The sequence below is a fragment of the Chrysochloris asiatica genome, unplaced genomic scaffold (genome assembly GCF_000296735.1).
Source record: "Chrysochloris asiatica unplaced genomic scaffold, ChrAsi1.0 scaffold00039, whole genome shotgun sequence".
Classification (NCBI taxonomy): domain Eukaryota; kingdom Metazoa; phylum Chordata; class Mammalia; order Afrosoricida; family Chrysochloridae; genus Chrysochloris; species Chrysochloris asiatica.
The window spans coordinates 11,864,325-11,878,777 of record NW_006408557.1 but is presented as its reverse complement, the minus strand read 5'-3'; the positions used below and the strand labels follow the sequence as shown (position 1 = coordinate 11,878,777).

Genomic DNA, 14,453 nt, shown 5'->3' with positions numbered 1-14,453 from the left:
GCCGTCAAGTTAGTTTCAACGCATAGCAACCCTGTATAGCATTTCTGGGGAGCAGCTGGTAGGTTTGAACGGCTGGCCTTGAGCCTGAAAATCCAAAGAGCTGTGGGATGACATCAAGAACATCATTGTTGTTGTTAAGTGCCATCGAGTCGGGTCCGACCCATAGCGACCCTGTACAGGGTTTCCGAGGGTGTAAATCTTTACGGGAGTAGAAAGCCTCATCTTTCTCCCGCGGAGCGGCTGGTAGTTTCGAACTGCTGACCTTAAGGTTCGCAGCCCGATTCGTAACCACTACGCTACCAGAGCTGGAAAACAAAAGGTCATTTAAAAGGCAGGAAAGAAAGAAAAGACCAAAACGGATGTCAGTAGAGACTCTGAAATTTGCTTTACAGCATAGAGATGCTAAAGCAAATATAAGTAATGAGAAGTCAAAGAGCTGAATAGACCGTTTCAAATGGCATCTCAAGAAGACAAAGTCAAATATTATAATGAAATGTTCAAAGAACTGAAGTTAGAAAACCACAATGGAAGAACATCCTCAGCACTCCTCAAGCTGAAAGAACTAAGGAAACAAATTCAAGCCTTGACTTGCTATATTGAAGGATTCTATGGTCAATATGGGAGCGTGATGGCTCCACAGGATAAATACTGGACTGTGAACCACAAGCCCACCAGCTAACTCTATGGGAGAAAAATGAGGCTTTCTGCTCCTGCAAAAGATTTAAAGCTCCAGAAACCCTATAGGGTCATTATGAGTCAAAATGAATCCATGGCACTTAACAATCACAACAATGGGGAAAAGACTGAATGATTCCACAAGCATCACAAGAATATGGAAGGAATATATGAAATCACTGTACCCAAAAACCAAAAAAAAAAAACAAAAAAAAAAACAGGTTGATTTTCAACCATTTCAACAGGGAGCGTAAGATCAAGGACCAACGGAAATGAAGGAAAAAGTCCAAGCTGCAATGAAAGCACTGATGAAAAGCAAGGTTCCAGAAACTGATGGAATAGAAACTGAAATCTTTCAACAAACTACTAAAGCAGTTTTGTCGACACATTCATTCATTTACGCCAAGAAATTTGGAAGACAGTTACATGGCAAACCAATTGGAAGACATTCATATTTTTGCCCATTTCAAAGAGAGGTGGCCCAAGAGAATGTTAAAATCATTGAACAATATCATTATATCACATGCAAGTAAAATTCTGCTGAAGACAACTAAAAAACAACATTGGCAGGGAACTAAATGCCTGAAACTCAAGCTGGATTCAGAAGAGTATGTGGAACTAGGAACATCATTGCTGATGTCAGATGGATAAGTTGTTACTTGTGCTTTATTTACTATGCAAAGGCTTTTGACTGTGTGGATCATGACAAGCTATGCAAAAAAATGGTATTCCATCAAGCAAGGTTGTGGCATCTGCATATTGCAAGTTCTTAATGAGTCTTTCTTCAATCCTGATGTCATGTTCTTTTTCATATAATTTGGCTTCTCAGATTATTTGTTCAGCACATAGACTGAATAATTATGGCGAAAGGATACAACGCTGGTGCTCACCTTTCCTGAATTGTAAATCATTCGGTACCCCTTGTTCTGTTCAAATGACTGCCTCTTGGTTTATGTGCAGGTTCCTCATGAGCACAATGAAATATTATAGAATTCCCATTCTTTGCACTGTTGTTAATAGTTTATGATCCACAGAATCGAACATCCTTTCATAGTTAATAAAAGGACAAGTAATAATCTTTCTGGTGTTCTATGCTAAAAGCCAAGATCCATCTGACATCAGCAATGATATCCCTCATTTACATCCTCTTCTGAATTCCACTTGAATTTCTGGCAGCTTCCTGTCAATTTAATGCTGCATCCATTTTTGAATTATCTTCAAAAAAATCTTGTTAATTAATATTAATGATATTGTTCAATGATTTCTTCACTCAGTAGGGTCACCTATTCTTGCAATCAGTTGGTGAGGTCTTCCAAATTTCTTGGCATTTGAGAAATTCTTGACAAATGAGAGTCTCCAGTACTGCATCAGTTTATTGAAACATTTCAATGTGTATTCCATTAATTCTTGGGGTCTTGTTTTTCACAATGCTAATGCTAATATATTGAAGGAGTCCTGGTATGGCGCTGTGGGCTAATGCGTCAGATTGCAAAGTCGTTTGAACTGCAAGGTTGGTGGTTCAAGCTCACCAGCTGCTCCTGGGAAATGCTATACAGGGTCACTATGGATTGGAATCGACTCAACAGCACTTAACAATAACACCAACAAAGTTACTCACTTTGTTTGAAACAACTCTGGTAACTAGTTCATTTAATAACTCAGTAATTGTTATTGGATATTTTATGGCAGTTGGTTCTTTATTGTAAGTTGTACCTAAGTCAGACAGTCATAAACCATTCATAAAACTAGAATGTTAAATGAGTACATACACCTGTTCCAGTTATTTATAGATTTGTAACAAAGTACCTCAAAGCTTAATAGTTTAAAACAACAACCATTTATCAGTCAGGGCTCGGCTTCATGATTCTCCTTTCCCATATGCTATTGACAGAGGTCATTTGGTAATTTTTAGCAGGTGCATGAGCTTTGTCTGGAGAGTACAAGTGGGCTTCACCTACATATATGACACCTTGATGGGATGGTTTATAGGGTTCAGCTGGAACCATTGTCTAGAGCACCTACACATAATTTTTTCACCACGGCAGCCTCAGAATAGTCTAATTTCTTCCAGGCTGGCTCAAATATCCAAGAACCAAATGTTCCAGCAAACAAGGTAGAAACTGTATTGCCTTGTACAACCCAATACTAGAAAACATAACACATCAATTCCACCATGTTCTATTTGGTTGAAGCAGTCACTAGTTTACCTAGACTCAAGGGAAGGGGACAAAGACCCCATTTTTTGATAAGAGGAGTATTTACAGTCATACTTCAGATGGCCACAATCTTACAGTGTAGGGCCTGGTAGGTATTTAGGACATTGAATTTGAATTAAAATGGAATTATAGAATGGGATTTTCAATTTGCTATTAGTTGCAGTTGAATTGGCTCCCATTCATGGCAACCTTAAGTGTAACAGAACAAATGTTGCCCCTCTTGCACCATCTTCATAATTGTTAACCTGGTTTGAGTCCACTGCTTTTGTGTCAGTCCATCACATTCACATTGAGGATTTAACTCATTTTTGCAATCTAATTTATCAACCATGATACCCTTTTTTTGTGATTAATCTTTTTTTTTTGTCTTCTTCACACAAATTAATGTGTTTGTGCTCTAGTGGGATTAGTTTTAAGGGAATAAATAGCTTGATTCTTTGCTGTAGGGAATTAGAAAGAAAGACTAATTCTCAATGGTGTACATAATTTCAAAACCATAAAAGCAAATGTCAAAACTCAGTACGTTGCTTTAGAGTTATCATCATCAATGCCATCCATCACCAAATCAGAGGCACCAGCTTCCCTTTATCACTGTGTCTTCCTTTGTCTCCAGAGAAACCTCTTCATCTGTGTTAACTAAAATTTACTCAAGTTCTCCAGGATCCTTGAGAAATACTAACAAGTAACAACCTGAGAATTTGAACCTTTGGGTTCTGTATATATGATGCTGTTGTTGTTGTTGTTGTTGTTGAGTGCCATCGAGTCGGGTCCGACCCATAGCGACCCTGTACAGGGTTTCCGAGGGTGTAAATCTTTACGGGAGTAGAAAGCCTCATCTTTCTCCCGCGGAGCGGCTGGTAGTTTCGAACCGCTGACCTTAAGGTTCGCAGCCCGATTCGTAACCACTACGCTACCAGAGCTCCTATATGATGCTGTAGCCTCAGACTAATAACTAACACTGAGAGCAAAGGAGAAGAACTTACGCTAAACAGTAAATAAGAGAAAGCAAAGCCTCAAAATCACTGGGAATATTAGTGGATTAGCTGGCATCATTTAAAATCACCTGCAACCTACTCCTAGAGAGTACTTCCTCCAAAGAAAAACAACACACTCAAATTTGATAACACATATACAGATACAGAAAAAAAAATTACAAACTTATCTTTTAATTCTAGTGACATTTTATTATGGCAAATATTCAAAGATTACCCAAAATGCCCTTAATTTTCAATGAATATTACAAAACTGTACCCCAAAACTCTAAGGAGGTTGGTTTTAAAGTCATATGAAAGAGTCATTTATATAGGATATGGGACATTCTTGACATCTAGGGAAATGTTTTTTTTCTTTTTTCATCTCCAAAAAAGATTGAGTCCTAAAATAAAATAGCATTAGCTATTTTATGAATAAGCTAGTATATACTTAATAAGTTTTCAGAGTTTATCAAACTTTTTTTGAACTTTTCACCACAGTTAGACAAATGACTGATTAAAAGCAGTATGTTAAAACATACAACAGTGCTCTAAAAGAGAACTTATACCCTCATATACAAGAATGCCCACTTGGCTTTTCACTGCAGCTACAACCACAGGAATGAAAAGGTGGCCAGTATTATGGTTTATGAAATCTTTAGTAGTGACAGGAAGGTGAGGAGAAGTAGGACGTATGAAGGGTTCTGCACCAATGGCCTATGCATCACTCCTCTGCCCTTGGACTTGTTTTCCTCATTTGTAAAAGACAAGATTTATCTGAGTTTGCTGAACTAGGTTCCTTCTTCAAAAACATTGGGTGTTTAGTGGTTTTGGGGTTTTCTTTTTTCACTGTAAAGTCAGTTTTCAGCAGTGTACTAAATTTCCTACAAATTTCTACTTATTATCTACAGTCAATAGCAAAAGAAGTATGAGCTTTTACGAGAAATATTATATTAAGTGCTCAAAATGTGTAACACTAATTGTGTTCCTATGTAACAGATTACAATATCCTAATATTTACATTCATAAAAGAAAGCTGGCTTATATTTAACTTGGATACCATCTCTTAATATTTCAAATTGAATTTCTAATAACTTCAACTATTTGTTACTTTCTATGTTACCATACCTTCAAAATGTATTTATTTTCTAAAAGACTGGAGAATAAGGGGTGGGTAGAATTAATCAATTAGCTCATTAGTTAATCAGGGATTATTTGAATATAATTATAAATTGCTAACCATCAATGGTGTGGCACTGCAGCATAAGTATGGAACTATGAACCGCAAGGTTGGTGGTTCAAATCCACCAGCTGCTCCTTGGAAACCTTACACAGGGTCACTATGAATCGGAACCGGCTCAACAGCACAAGGACATTCAGACTTTTAAAAACATAAATAAAATCAGACCTTATCTAAGAGACCATTTATGAGATTTAAAGAATTTACACATGCATGGCTGAGTGTTCAATATCACTGTTCCAGTGGAAGGGACTCTAAAAATGTCTACAATTAAAAGCATACAGTAAAAAAATTGAATTGCTTACTCTCTTGTTGGTGAGTCAGTAGAGGATTCCTTTTCTGAATCAGGAGAGCGTAGGCTTTGCAAAGTATAATTATTTTTTTTGCCAACTAATGCATCTTTCTCTTGTCCAGAATGGATTACTTTGAAGGCTTTTATTCCATCTTCTCCCTCCATCTTGTCACAAGACTTTGTCTGTGGTGGTGGACTCTTTGAAAACAGATCATCTTCACTCACAGACACTGTGAGATCACTGCTGCTGCTCCAACTTTCTTCTTCCTGCTCCTGCATTCTTCCGAAAAGCCTCTGTGACTTTGAGTCCCCATGAGGAAGACCATCTGTAAGAGTGATATAAATGAAGTACCTCTCAGTAACTTCAGAAGTGATGTAAAACTTTACACTTTACAGAGTGTAATTATATATGCATAATTCCTTAAAAACATGTGAAAATAATCTGCAACTAACTATAGCATTAAAAAACTCATTAAGATATATTTTCAAAAATACTTAAAGTGAGTTAAAAAATCAGGGAATTCACTAGTAAAAATACTTGCAATTATGTATCTCAGAATTCATTATCTATTTGCATAGAACAAAAGAGACAGAAGGAACCCAAGAAACAAAGAAGAAAATGGACTACAGAAAACTGTCAACCACTGCCTTCCCTACCTTGAGAATAGAAGACGATAGTGCCTCTAACGACCATTACCAAATTAGGGACACAATAGATGAATCCCGATAGAAAGGAAGAAAATATAAGACAAAACTTCAAATTTCTGAAGAATCCAAAAAGAGTCCCCAAGACTACTGCCCTGAGTGGAGTGACACCTTGAATCGAAATGATCCCCTTAAAACTAAGTGCCACTTTAACTCAAAAAGTAAAGACTGTCACCTTTGAATATTGCATTCTTTTAAAAAATTATTAATATAAGACCAAATGGACAACAGCTATTCTAAGGCATAAATGAGAAGGTTGGGAGGCTGGGAGCTTAAGTCAATGGGTGTGGAACAAATAAAACAGAAATACTTGTAATGAGAATGTTAAAACAACGTGAAAAATATAACCAGTGTCACTGATCATTATGTGTCTGAAAACTGCTGAAGGGAAGTGAGTTTTTATGTGTGTAGTTTCATCCCAATCAACCAATCAGAACTCATTAGAATGGAATTTGTTGGCAAAGTTACCATTATTTACCTACTTTGTTTTTTGACAAAGATAAAATTATAGCATGTATTTTGTCCTTACATAAGGCTGCTGCCACCCAGAAAAACTGAATAGCAACAGACATCAGCAAACCAACTCAGCCTCTCCTCCCACCTAAGAAACCTTCCCAAGCAGAATGGTTCTCTTGAGAACACTTATTTTCAGATGCATAGTATTCTGAAACTGATATCGGAGAGACAGGCGGTCCGGCTGCTTCTTCCTTGACTTCAATATGTTCCTCTGTCAGTATTTCTTCCTCTGATCCCTCTGATCTGCTGGAACTGTCACACTTTAAATCAGTGGTTCTGTTCTCTGGACTTAATCTTTCTCGTAACAGGCAATGAAGTTCAGCAGACTTTTTGCTTTCAGACAAATTACTCTTGCTGTGATGTATGTTACTTCCTATCTCCAAGCAATGAGTTTTTCCCTCCTCAGGCAATACACTGGCTGTGACTGGCGTTCCATCACCAATCTGAAGAGATGTCTTTCCATCTGTTCTGTCACACTTATTTAAGCACTGTGTGTCACTATTAGTTTGTACTACACAGCTGTCTGTCACATTGCTGCTCTGGGCTGTCTGTTGGCATGAATGCAGGACAGGAATTGAAAAGTTCTTTGTGGGTTGGGGAGGTTTCTGCTCTGTGCTGAAATCTCCAGTGTTTGAGATGGCTGACATTTGGCGGCCCATAAAGGTTGTTGCTGGCTGATATAATCCTCTTGACAAGGCTATCCCGGAGTTAATTCCTGCTTGGATTGCAACCTGCAACACCAAAGGAGATGTGAGTCAAATACATTGTGTATGAACATCAGGCTGTTTTCAGAAATTAAATGATGTAACAGAAATATGACCAGTAAAATCAGTATCTACCGCATTTTATACAACTCATGGCATTCTACATAATAAATGAAAAAAACACAGTATTGTCCATATGTTTTAATGACAATGTTATTTCATAAAGCAAATACTGTCAACGATTAGGGAATCTACACTTTAAAAAAAGATATATATAAAAAATTTCATGGGGGTTTCAAAAAACTTTATTTCTGGTGCTATGTGTAAAATAAAAAAAAATGTCAATCATCACTTTCAGAAATACATTAAAATATAGTGCAACATGGATAGAACAAAAATTCCAAACTGCAAATAACAGCACCAATTGTTTCTGAGCATCTTTAAATAATGTTAAAGACATTTAAAGTCATTTTCTGAGTCCTGCTGTGGCACTACAGGATAATGCACTGGACTGTAAGGTCACTTTGAACTACAAGGTTGATGGTTCAAGCTCACCAGGTGCTCCTCGGAAAGCCTACACAGAGTTCGCTATGAGTTGGAAATGACTCGACAACATTTAACAACAATAAAGTCATTTTACCAGCATGTCCATGGAAAATAAGCTACGGTCTCTTCCTTTAGAGAAAGAGAGAGAAATAGAAGCAATTGGCTCATTTGCTTGGTCAAAGACAAACAGTGAGAAGCAGAACTAGAACCAACAATCACTGTTTAGTAAATTATTTTCTTTCAAAGAGTTTTTAAAAGTACTTTCACACACATAATAGCATTTATTTTACAGAGGCCTATGGAGTAAATGGAGTCCTGGTGTGGTGCTTTGGGATAATGTGCCAGACTGCAAAGCCGTTTGGACTGCAAAGTCAGTGGTTCAAGCTCACCAGCTGCTCCTAGGAAACCCTATACAGGGTCACTGTGGGTTGGAACTGACTCAATGGCACTTAACAACAACAACAATGGAGTAAATGGAAAGAAGTATTCATACCCCGTGCATTTATAATAACTGACATAAGGTCATGTTCTAAAATGTAAAGATAACTGATAGCCCACTTCATCATCCTGACATTAGGCACCATTAGGCACTTTCTCTTTTGAATCCTAGTCACCCAAAGTTGTTTCTCTATAGTTAGGACTTTCTCCAAAGTTAGGACTCTGCTTTCCAGCCCCTGCCAAATAGGCAAATGCCAGTCTTTCTGCTAGCTCTCTCTGACCACAGTTAGTTTGATAATTTGCTAAAATGACTCACTGAACTCATGGAGACTTCCTGTATGTACAGTTACTCATTTATTATAATCAGAAATTATAGAAGTTGAAGAGATTCATCAATCAAGGTCTGCTAATGATTTAGGCAATAAGAGGCTCCCACTCTCCCCAGAGATGTGCCACACCATTCCCCATATATGGATATTCTAATTAATCCAGTAAGGTCACAAAAAGAGAACACTCCAAAGTCTAGGACCCCTTATAAGTCAATGGGACTTCAAAGTGTATGTATGACTGAGGCCTAATACGTACATTTGAATCAATACATATGTCTGGTTGATTGCATCATGTTTCCTCCCTTTCTGAGGTTTGCTGCCAGGGTGGGGACTGTAGAGCCTCTACGTATTTACACATGCTTAAGTATTACCAAATCCGTTTGAACTGCAAGGTCTGTGGTTCAAGCTCACGTGCTGCTCCTTGGAAATCCTATACAGGGTCACTATGGGTCGGAATCGACTTGACGGCACTTAACAACAAAGTATTACCTGGAGTCCTGCTGTGGTGCCGCTGTAAGATAAGCACTAGACTGCTAATTGTAGGGTTGGTGGCTCAAACCCACCAGTTGCTCCTATGTAGGGTCATAGGACTTGCAGATACGTAATAAATATTGTCTAACTATTTTACAAAACAAAATTTCTTTAATGGCTGGCAAATTCTATGAGCTGTTTTCAGACACTAGTCCCCTACACTCTTATTTTACAGACAGGAACACTGAGGCCCAAACTTTAGAAGATAAAATGTCATGTTGTTGTTAAGTGCAGTCAAGTCTGTTCCAATTCACAGCGACTCTGTGTGGGGTTTCTGAAGAGCGGCTGGTGGGTTTGAACTTTTGAATTTGAGGTTAGCAGTCCAGTGCTTATCCTACAGCGCTACACCAGGACTCTAAAACGTCACATGTTCTTCTTGCTAAATACCACCAAGTCCGGTCTGACTCATACAGACACTGTATAGGGTTTCCGAGGTTGTAAATCTTTGTGGGAGCAGAAAGCCTCATCTTTCTCCTGCAGAGTGGCTGGTGGGCTTGAACTGCTGACTTTAAGTTTGTAGTCCAGTGCTTATCCTAACAAAAAAAGAATCCAGGTGTTGTTTCTCTTAAAATATGCCATCTCTTTTATTCCCCAAATAATCAAAACACCTTTAAAGTTAAAGACAAATGAACAGAGATATGGAGGAGTACCTCTGTAAAAGTTTTGCTCTGTAAAAGAAATCATAACGCAACAAAAATATTCAGAACCCATTTTTTTGATACTCTGGAAATTAACCAATGATAGCAGCAATTGTGGGAGTGGTTGTTTGAAAAAAAAAGGATGAATTTTGGCAAGAGCATTAAGCTGCAGCATTTCAACTTGCCCTTTTCCCATTGACCTCTTCAGGGTTGCAACAGCCTTAAAAACCAACAGCTTACATTCACAATAAAAATCAGCAGCCTGGCAGCTGCTAGAAAGGGTAAAGTGGGATGGCGCTCCTTTAAAGAAAATTGTCATTATCTGATACACTGGTAGTTTCCTGGTAAAATCTCTCTTCATTTGACTTGACTCAAAACTTACCCAGTGACCAGTATTTTTCATGGAAATGTTTATTGAAAAAAATCAGAGGCAACTGTTTAACACCGGGCCTGGCTTGGGTAGGTAATAACATAGTGAACAATATTGTTGTTGTTAAGTGTGTCAAGTTGGTTCTAACTCATAATGACCCTGACCCAAGGACCGGTTGGTAGGTTTGAACCACTGAACTTATAGTTAGCAGTCCAATAGTTATCCTACAACAAAACACCAGGAGTCCTGGTTAAAAAAAAAAAAATAGGCCATCCAAAAAGATTAAAGAAAAAGCTGGTAAATGAGATGTCCATAAGGGGCTTTGACTAGCTTCAACAAATTCCTGAAATTTAGGTCATGGGAATGCATAGGTTGTGTGACCATATGCAGAAAAATACTTCAGAAGGGCCTAAGCCCTAAAGTTTGGCTTAATTTGAGGCCTTGCGCAAGCAGGAAATAAAGGCTAGAATGGAACTGTAAATTGCTTGGATGTATGCTAAAGGAATTCCCCAACACTCACCCAGTGCTCCTTGGTAAGCACTATGAGACTTATTAGTTCCAGTTATTTAACAAATCTCTATCCAATCACTAGATGACAACTAAGCCAACTGAACAAAAAATTCAGTGACTACACATGACAAAGAACACAAACTCTATAGAATTACTTCAACAAAGTCACTAAACAAGTACCAACAATAGCAACATACTCTGGGAGAGAGGCAAATCTGATTTTCAGAATTGTCATGTTGTATTATTTAACAAAATGTATGAAGCACGAAATAAAACAAGAATGTAGCATATACAAGAGGGGGGTAGGAATCCATGAATAGAAACTATTTCTAAGAAAGTGCAGAGGTTGGATTTAGCCGACAAAGGGTTTAAGGTAGCTATTTTAATTGCTAACTTAGTGGTGAGTATCCCCACCTGTCACACGGGAGACCGGGGTTCAATTCCCCAACGGGGAGACAATAGGAGCTCTGCTAGCGTAGTGGTTACGAATTGGGCTGCAAACCTTAAGGTCAGCAGTTTGAAACTACCAGCTGCTTCGCGGGAGAAAGATGAGGCTTTCTACTCCCGTCAAGATTTGCAGCCTTGGAAGCCCTGTACAGACAGGGTCGCTATGGGTCGAAACCGACTCGACGGCACTTAACAACAACAGCAACATTTTGATTGCTTTCAAATAACTAAAAAAAACTACAAATGTATAAAGAACAAAAGGAAACTATGAGAGGAGGCTTCACCAAATAAAGAGCTAAAAATTATGCACACACACACACACACACACACACACAGAAAATGGATTGATAGTTTGTAACAAATTTAAATCATGAGGTTGAAAAGTACAATCACCAGAATAAAAAAATCACAAGAGGGCTCTGGCATACAGGTCATTGAACAGTCTAAGAAACAGTAAGAAAAAATAGAAAAGTAGTGAAGAAAAATACACAGAACCTTATAAGGTGACCAGTGGGACATCTTCAAGCATACCAACAAATGTATAATAAGAGTCCCAGAAAGTGAGTAAGGAAAGGGAGAGAAAGATTATTTAAAGAACTGAAAATCCCCCAAATTTAACGTAAAACTTTAGCACATTCAAGAATGTGTAAAATGACCAGAGGAAGAAATAAAAAAAGACTTTTTTTAAAATAAAGAAAACAAGTGTAATTCACTACAATTTGATGAACTTGACCTACACTTATGGATGTAGTAGCTTAATACCAACCAAGAGGGAAGGAATCTTCACATCAAGGATCATTCCCATCCCCCCCTCTGTATACAGGGTTGATAGGGATGGGCAACTTAGACACTGGCTACCTAAAATGGGGGGGTGGGGGGTGGGTGCATAAAGGCATGAAGTGACTGGCTTATAAGTTTTCAAGAGGGAGTTTAGTTTCATAGGGTGCAGGGGAAGGAAGAATCTCCAATGAGTGGTTTTCAACCTGTCTAGATGGGGCTGGTGAAAGGAGATGGGGCCAAGGCTCTTGTGGTTCAATAGTGAGTAATTGTCATCACAACTGATTGCGATTGTTGCAACTGAAAAGGTAGACATTTTGTAGCAAAAAGATGGGAGTGGTTGATCTTGCAGTACAGGAATGGAGGACCCTGGGACCATAAAGGGAGAAGAGCAGGAGCAGAATGTGGGACCCAGAGATGCAGGCAGAGATGATAACGTGGAGAGATGGAGCGGCTAGGGACTCTAGACTCATGGAGGAAGAGCAGCTGTGTGCTGGTGGCCGGGGGACAAGTTTGCAGGGTATGCCTTTTAGGTGTTTGAATGATTGCATACTCCTGAGTGTTTTGGTATATAAAACAAAAAAACAAACAAAAAAAACCCAGCCCCAGAGGGAATAGAAGCAAATACTGTTGAATGATGATGCATGGAAGGGATTGTAATCATTGCAATGAGATGAAATATGATAGGATGAGTGTAAAGCTGATATTCTCCCATGTAAACTATCATTCAATTCACAATAAAAACTAAAAAAAAAAAAAAAAAGGCATTGCTACAAAATCATAACTGTTCTTGTTGTTCTTAGGTGCCATCAAGTCTGTTCTGAATCATAGCGTACATAGCCTATGCACAACAGAACAAAACACTGTCTGGTCCCTGCACCAATCTCACAATCAGAGCTATGCTTGAGCCCACTGCTGCTGCCACTGTGCCAATCCATCTCATTGGCATTTGCTACTTTTCACTGTCCCTCCACTTTACCAAGCATGATGTCCTTCTCCAGGGATTGGTGCCTCCTGATAGTATGTCCGAAGTATGAAAGAAGCAGCATGGCTTTATCTCTTTCAAAACACGTTTGGTCCTTATACTTTTAGTATTCTCTTTCAACATCATAACTCAAATGAATCAATTCCTCTATGGTCATCTTTATTCATTGTCCAAATTTCACATGCATATGAGGTTACTGAAAATATCATGGCTTGAGTCAGATGCACATTAATCCTCAAATTGGCATGTTAGCTTTTAAAAACTTTAGAAGGTTATGTACAGCAGATTTGTCTAATGCAATATGTTGTTTGGTTTCTTGACTACTGCTTCTATGCATGCTGATGGTTGATTTGAGCAAACTGAAGTCTTTGACAACTTCAATCTTTTCTACATTTAGATGGATGTGTTATACTGATTCAGTGGTGAGGATTTTGTTTTCTTTACATTGAGGTGCAACCCATACCAAAGGCTGTAGTCTTGGCTCTTCATCAGTAATTTTTATAAGTCCTCTTCACTTTCAGCAAGCAAGGCTGTATCAACTGCATATTGCAGGTTGTCAGTGAGTCTTCCTTCAATCCTGACACCATGTTTTCTTCATATAATCCAGCTGTTTGAATTACTTGCTCAGCATGCAAATTAAATAAATATGGTGAAAGAATACAACCTTAGCACACAACTTTCCTAATTTTAAACCATTCAGCATTTCCTTCTTCTGTTTGAACAACTGACTTTTGCTACATATACAGGTTCCTCATGTACCAAGATCCATCTGATGTTAGCAATGTTATCCCTCTTTTCGCAGCCTCATCTTAATCCATCTTGAACCTCTGGAAGTTCCTGTCAATGTTTATGTTGCAGACGTTTATTAATTATTTTTAGCAAAATTTTACCTGTTGTTGTTCAAGTGCCATTGAGCTGATTCCGACCCATAGCGACCCTGGATAGGGTTTCTGAGGAGCAGGTGGTGAGCTTGAACCACTAACTTTGTGGTTCAAACTGACCTTGCAGTCCAGTGCATTAACCCACAGTGCCACACCAGGATTCCATTTTGCCCATTGTTGTTGTTAGGTGTCATCGAGTTGGTTCTGACCCATTGCTACCATGCACAGGTTTCTAAGGAGTGGCTGGTGAGAATGAACCGCCGACCTTGCAGTTCAAACCAACTTTGCAAACCAAAGCATTAACCCACAGCGCCACACCAGAACTCCATTTTTCCCATTTGTTGTTGTTAGGTGCCATAGAGTAGGTACCAACTCATAGTGACTCTATGCACAACAGAACGAAACACAGCCTGGTCCTGGGACAACCTCACAATTGTTGCCACGCTTGAGCCCATTGATGCTGCCACTTTACCAATCCAATTCAGTGGGGGGTTTCCTCTATTTCTCTGACCCTCCACCTTACCAAACATGATATCCTTCTCCAGCAACTGGTCCCTCCTGACAATATGTCTGAGGTATGACAGGAAGTTTGGCCATCCTGGCCTCCAAGGAGCACTCTGGCTGCACTTCTTCCAACACAGAACTGTTAGTTCTTTTGGCAGCCCATGGCACTTTCAATATT

General features: G+C 38.8%; 1 protein-coding gene across 1 annotated transcript in view; it reads right to left on the bottom strand.

Annotated features, from left to right (window-relative positions):
• Nucleotides 1-14,453, bottom strand: part of PLK1S1 (polo-like kinase 1 substrate 1) — a 239,786-nt gene that overhangs the window by 134,053 nt on the left and 91,280 nt on the right. Inside the window, exons 5-6 of the mRNA XM_006860749.1 lie at nucleotides 6,701-7,346; nucleotides 5,408-5,720 (exon numbers count right to left, since the gene is read on the bottom strand). Coding sequence (XP_006860811.1) covers nucleotides 5,408-5,720; nucleotides 6,701-7,346 — 959 coding nt within the window. The remainder of the gene's footprint in view (nucleotides 1-5,407; nucleotides 5,721-6,700; nucleotides 7,347-14,453) is intronic.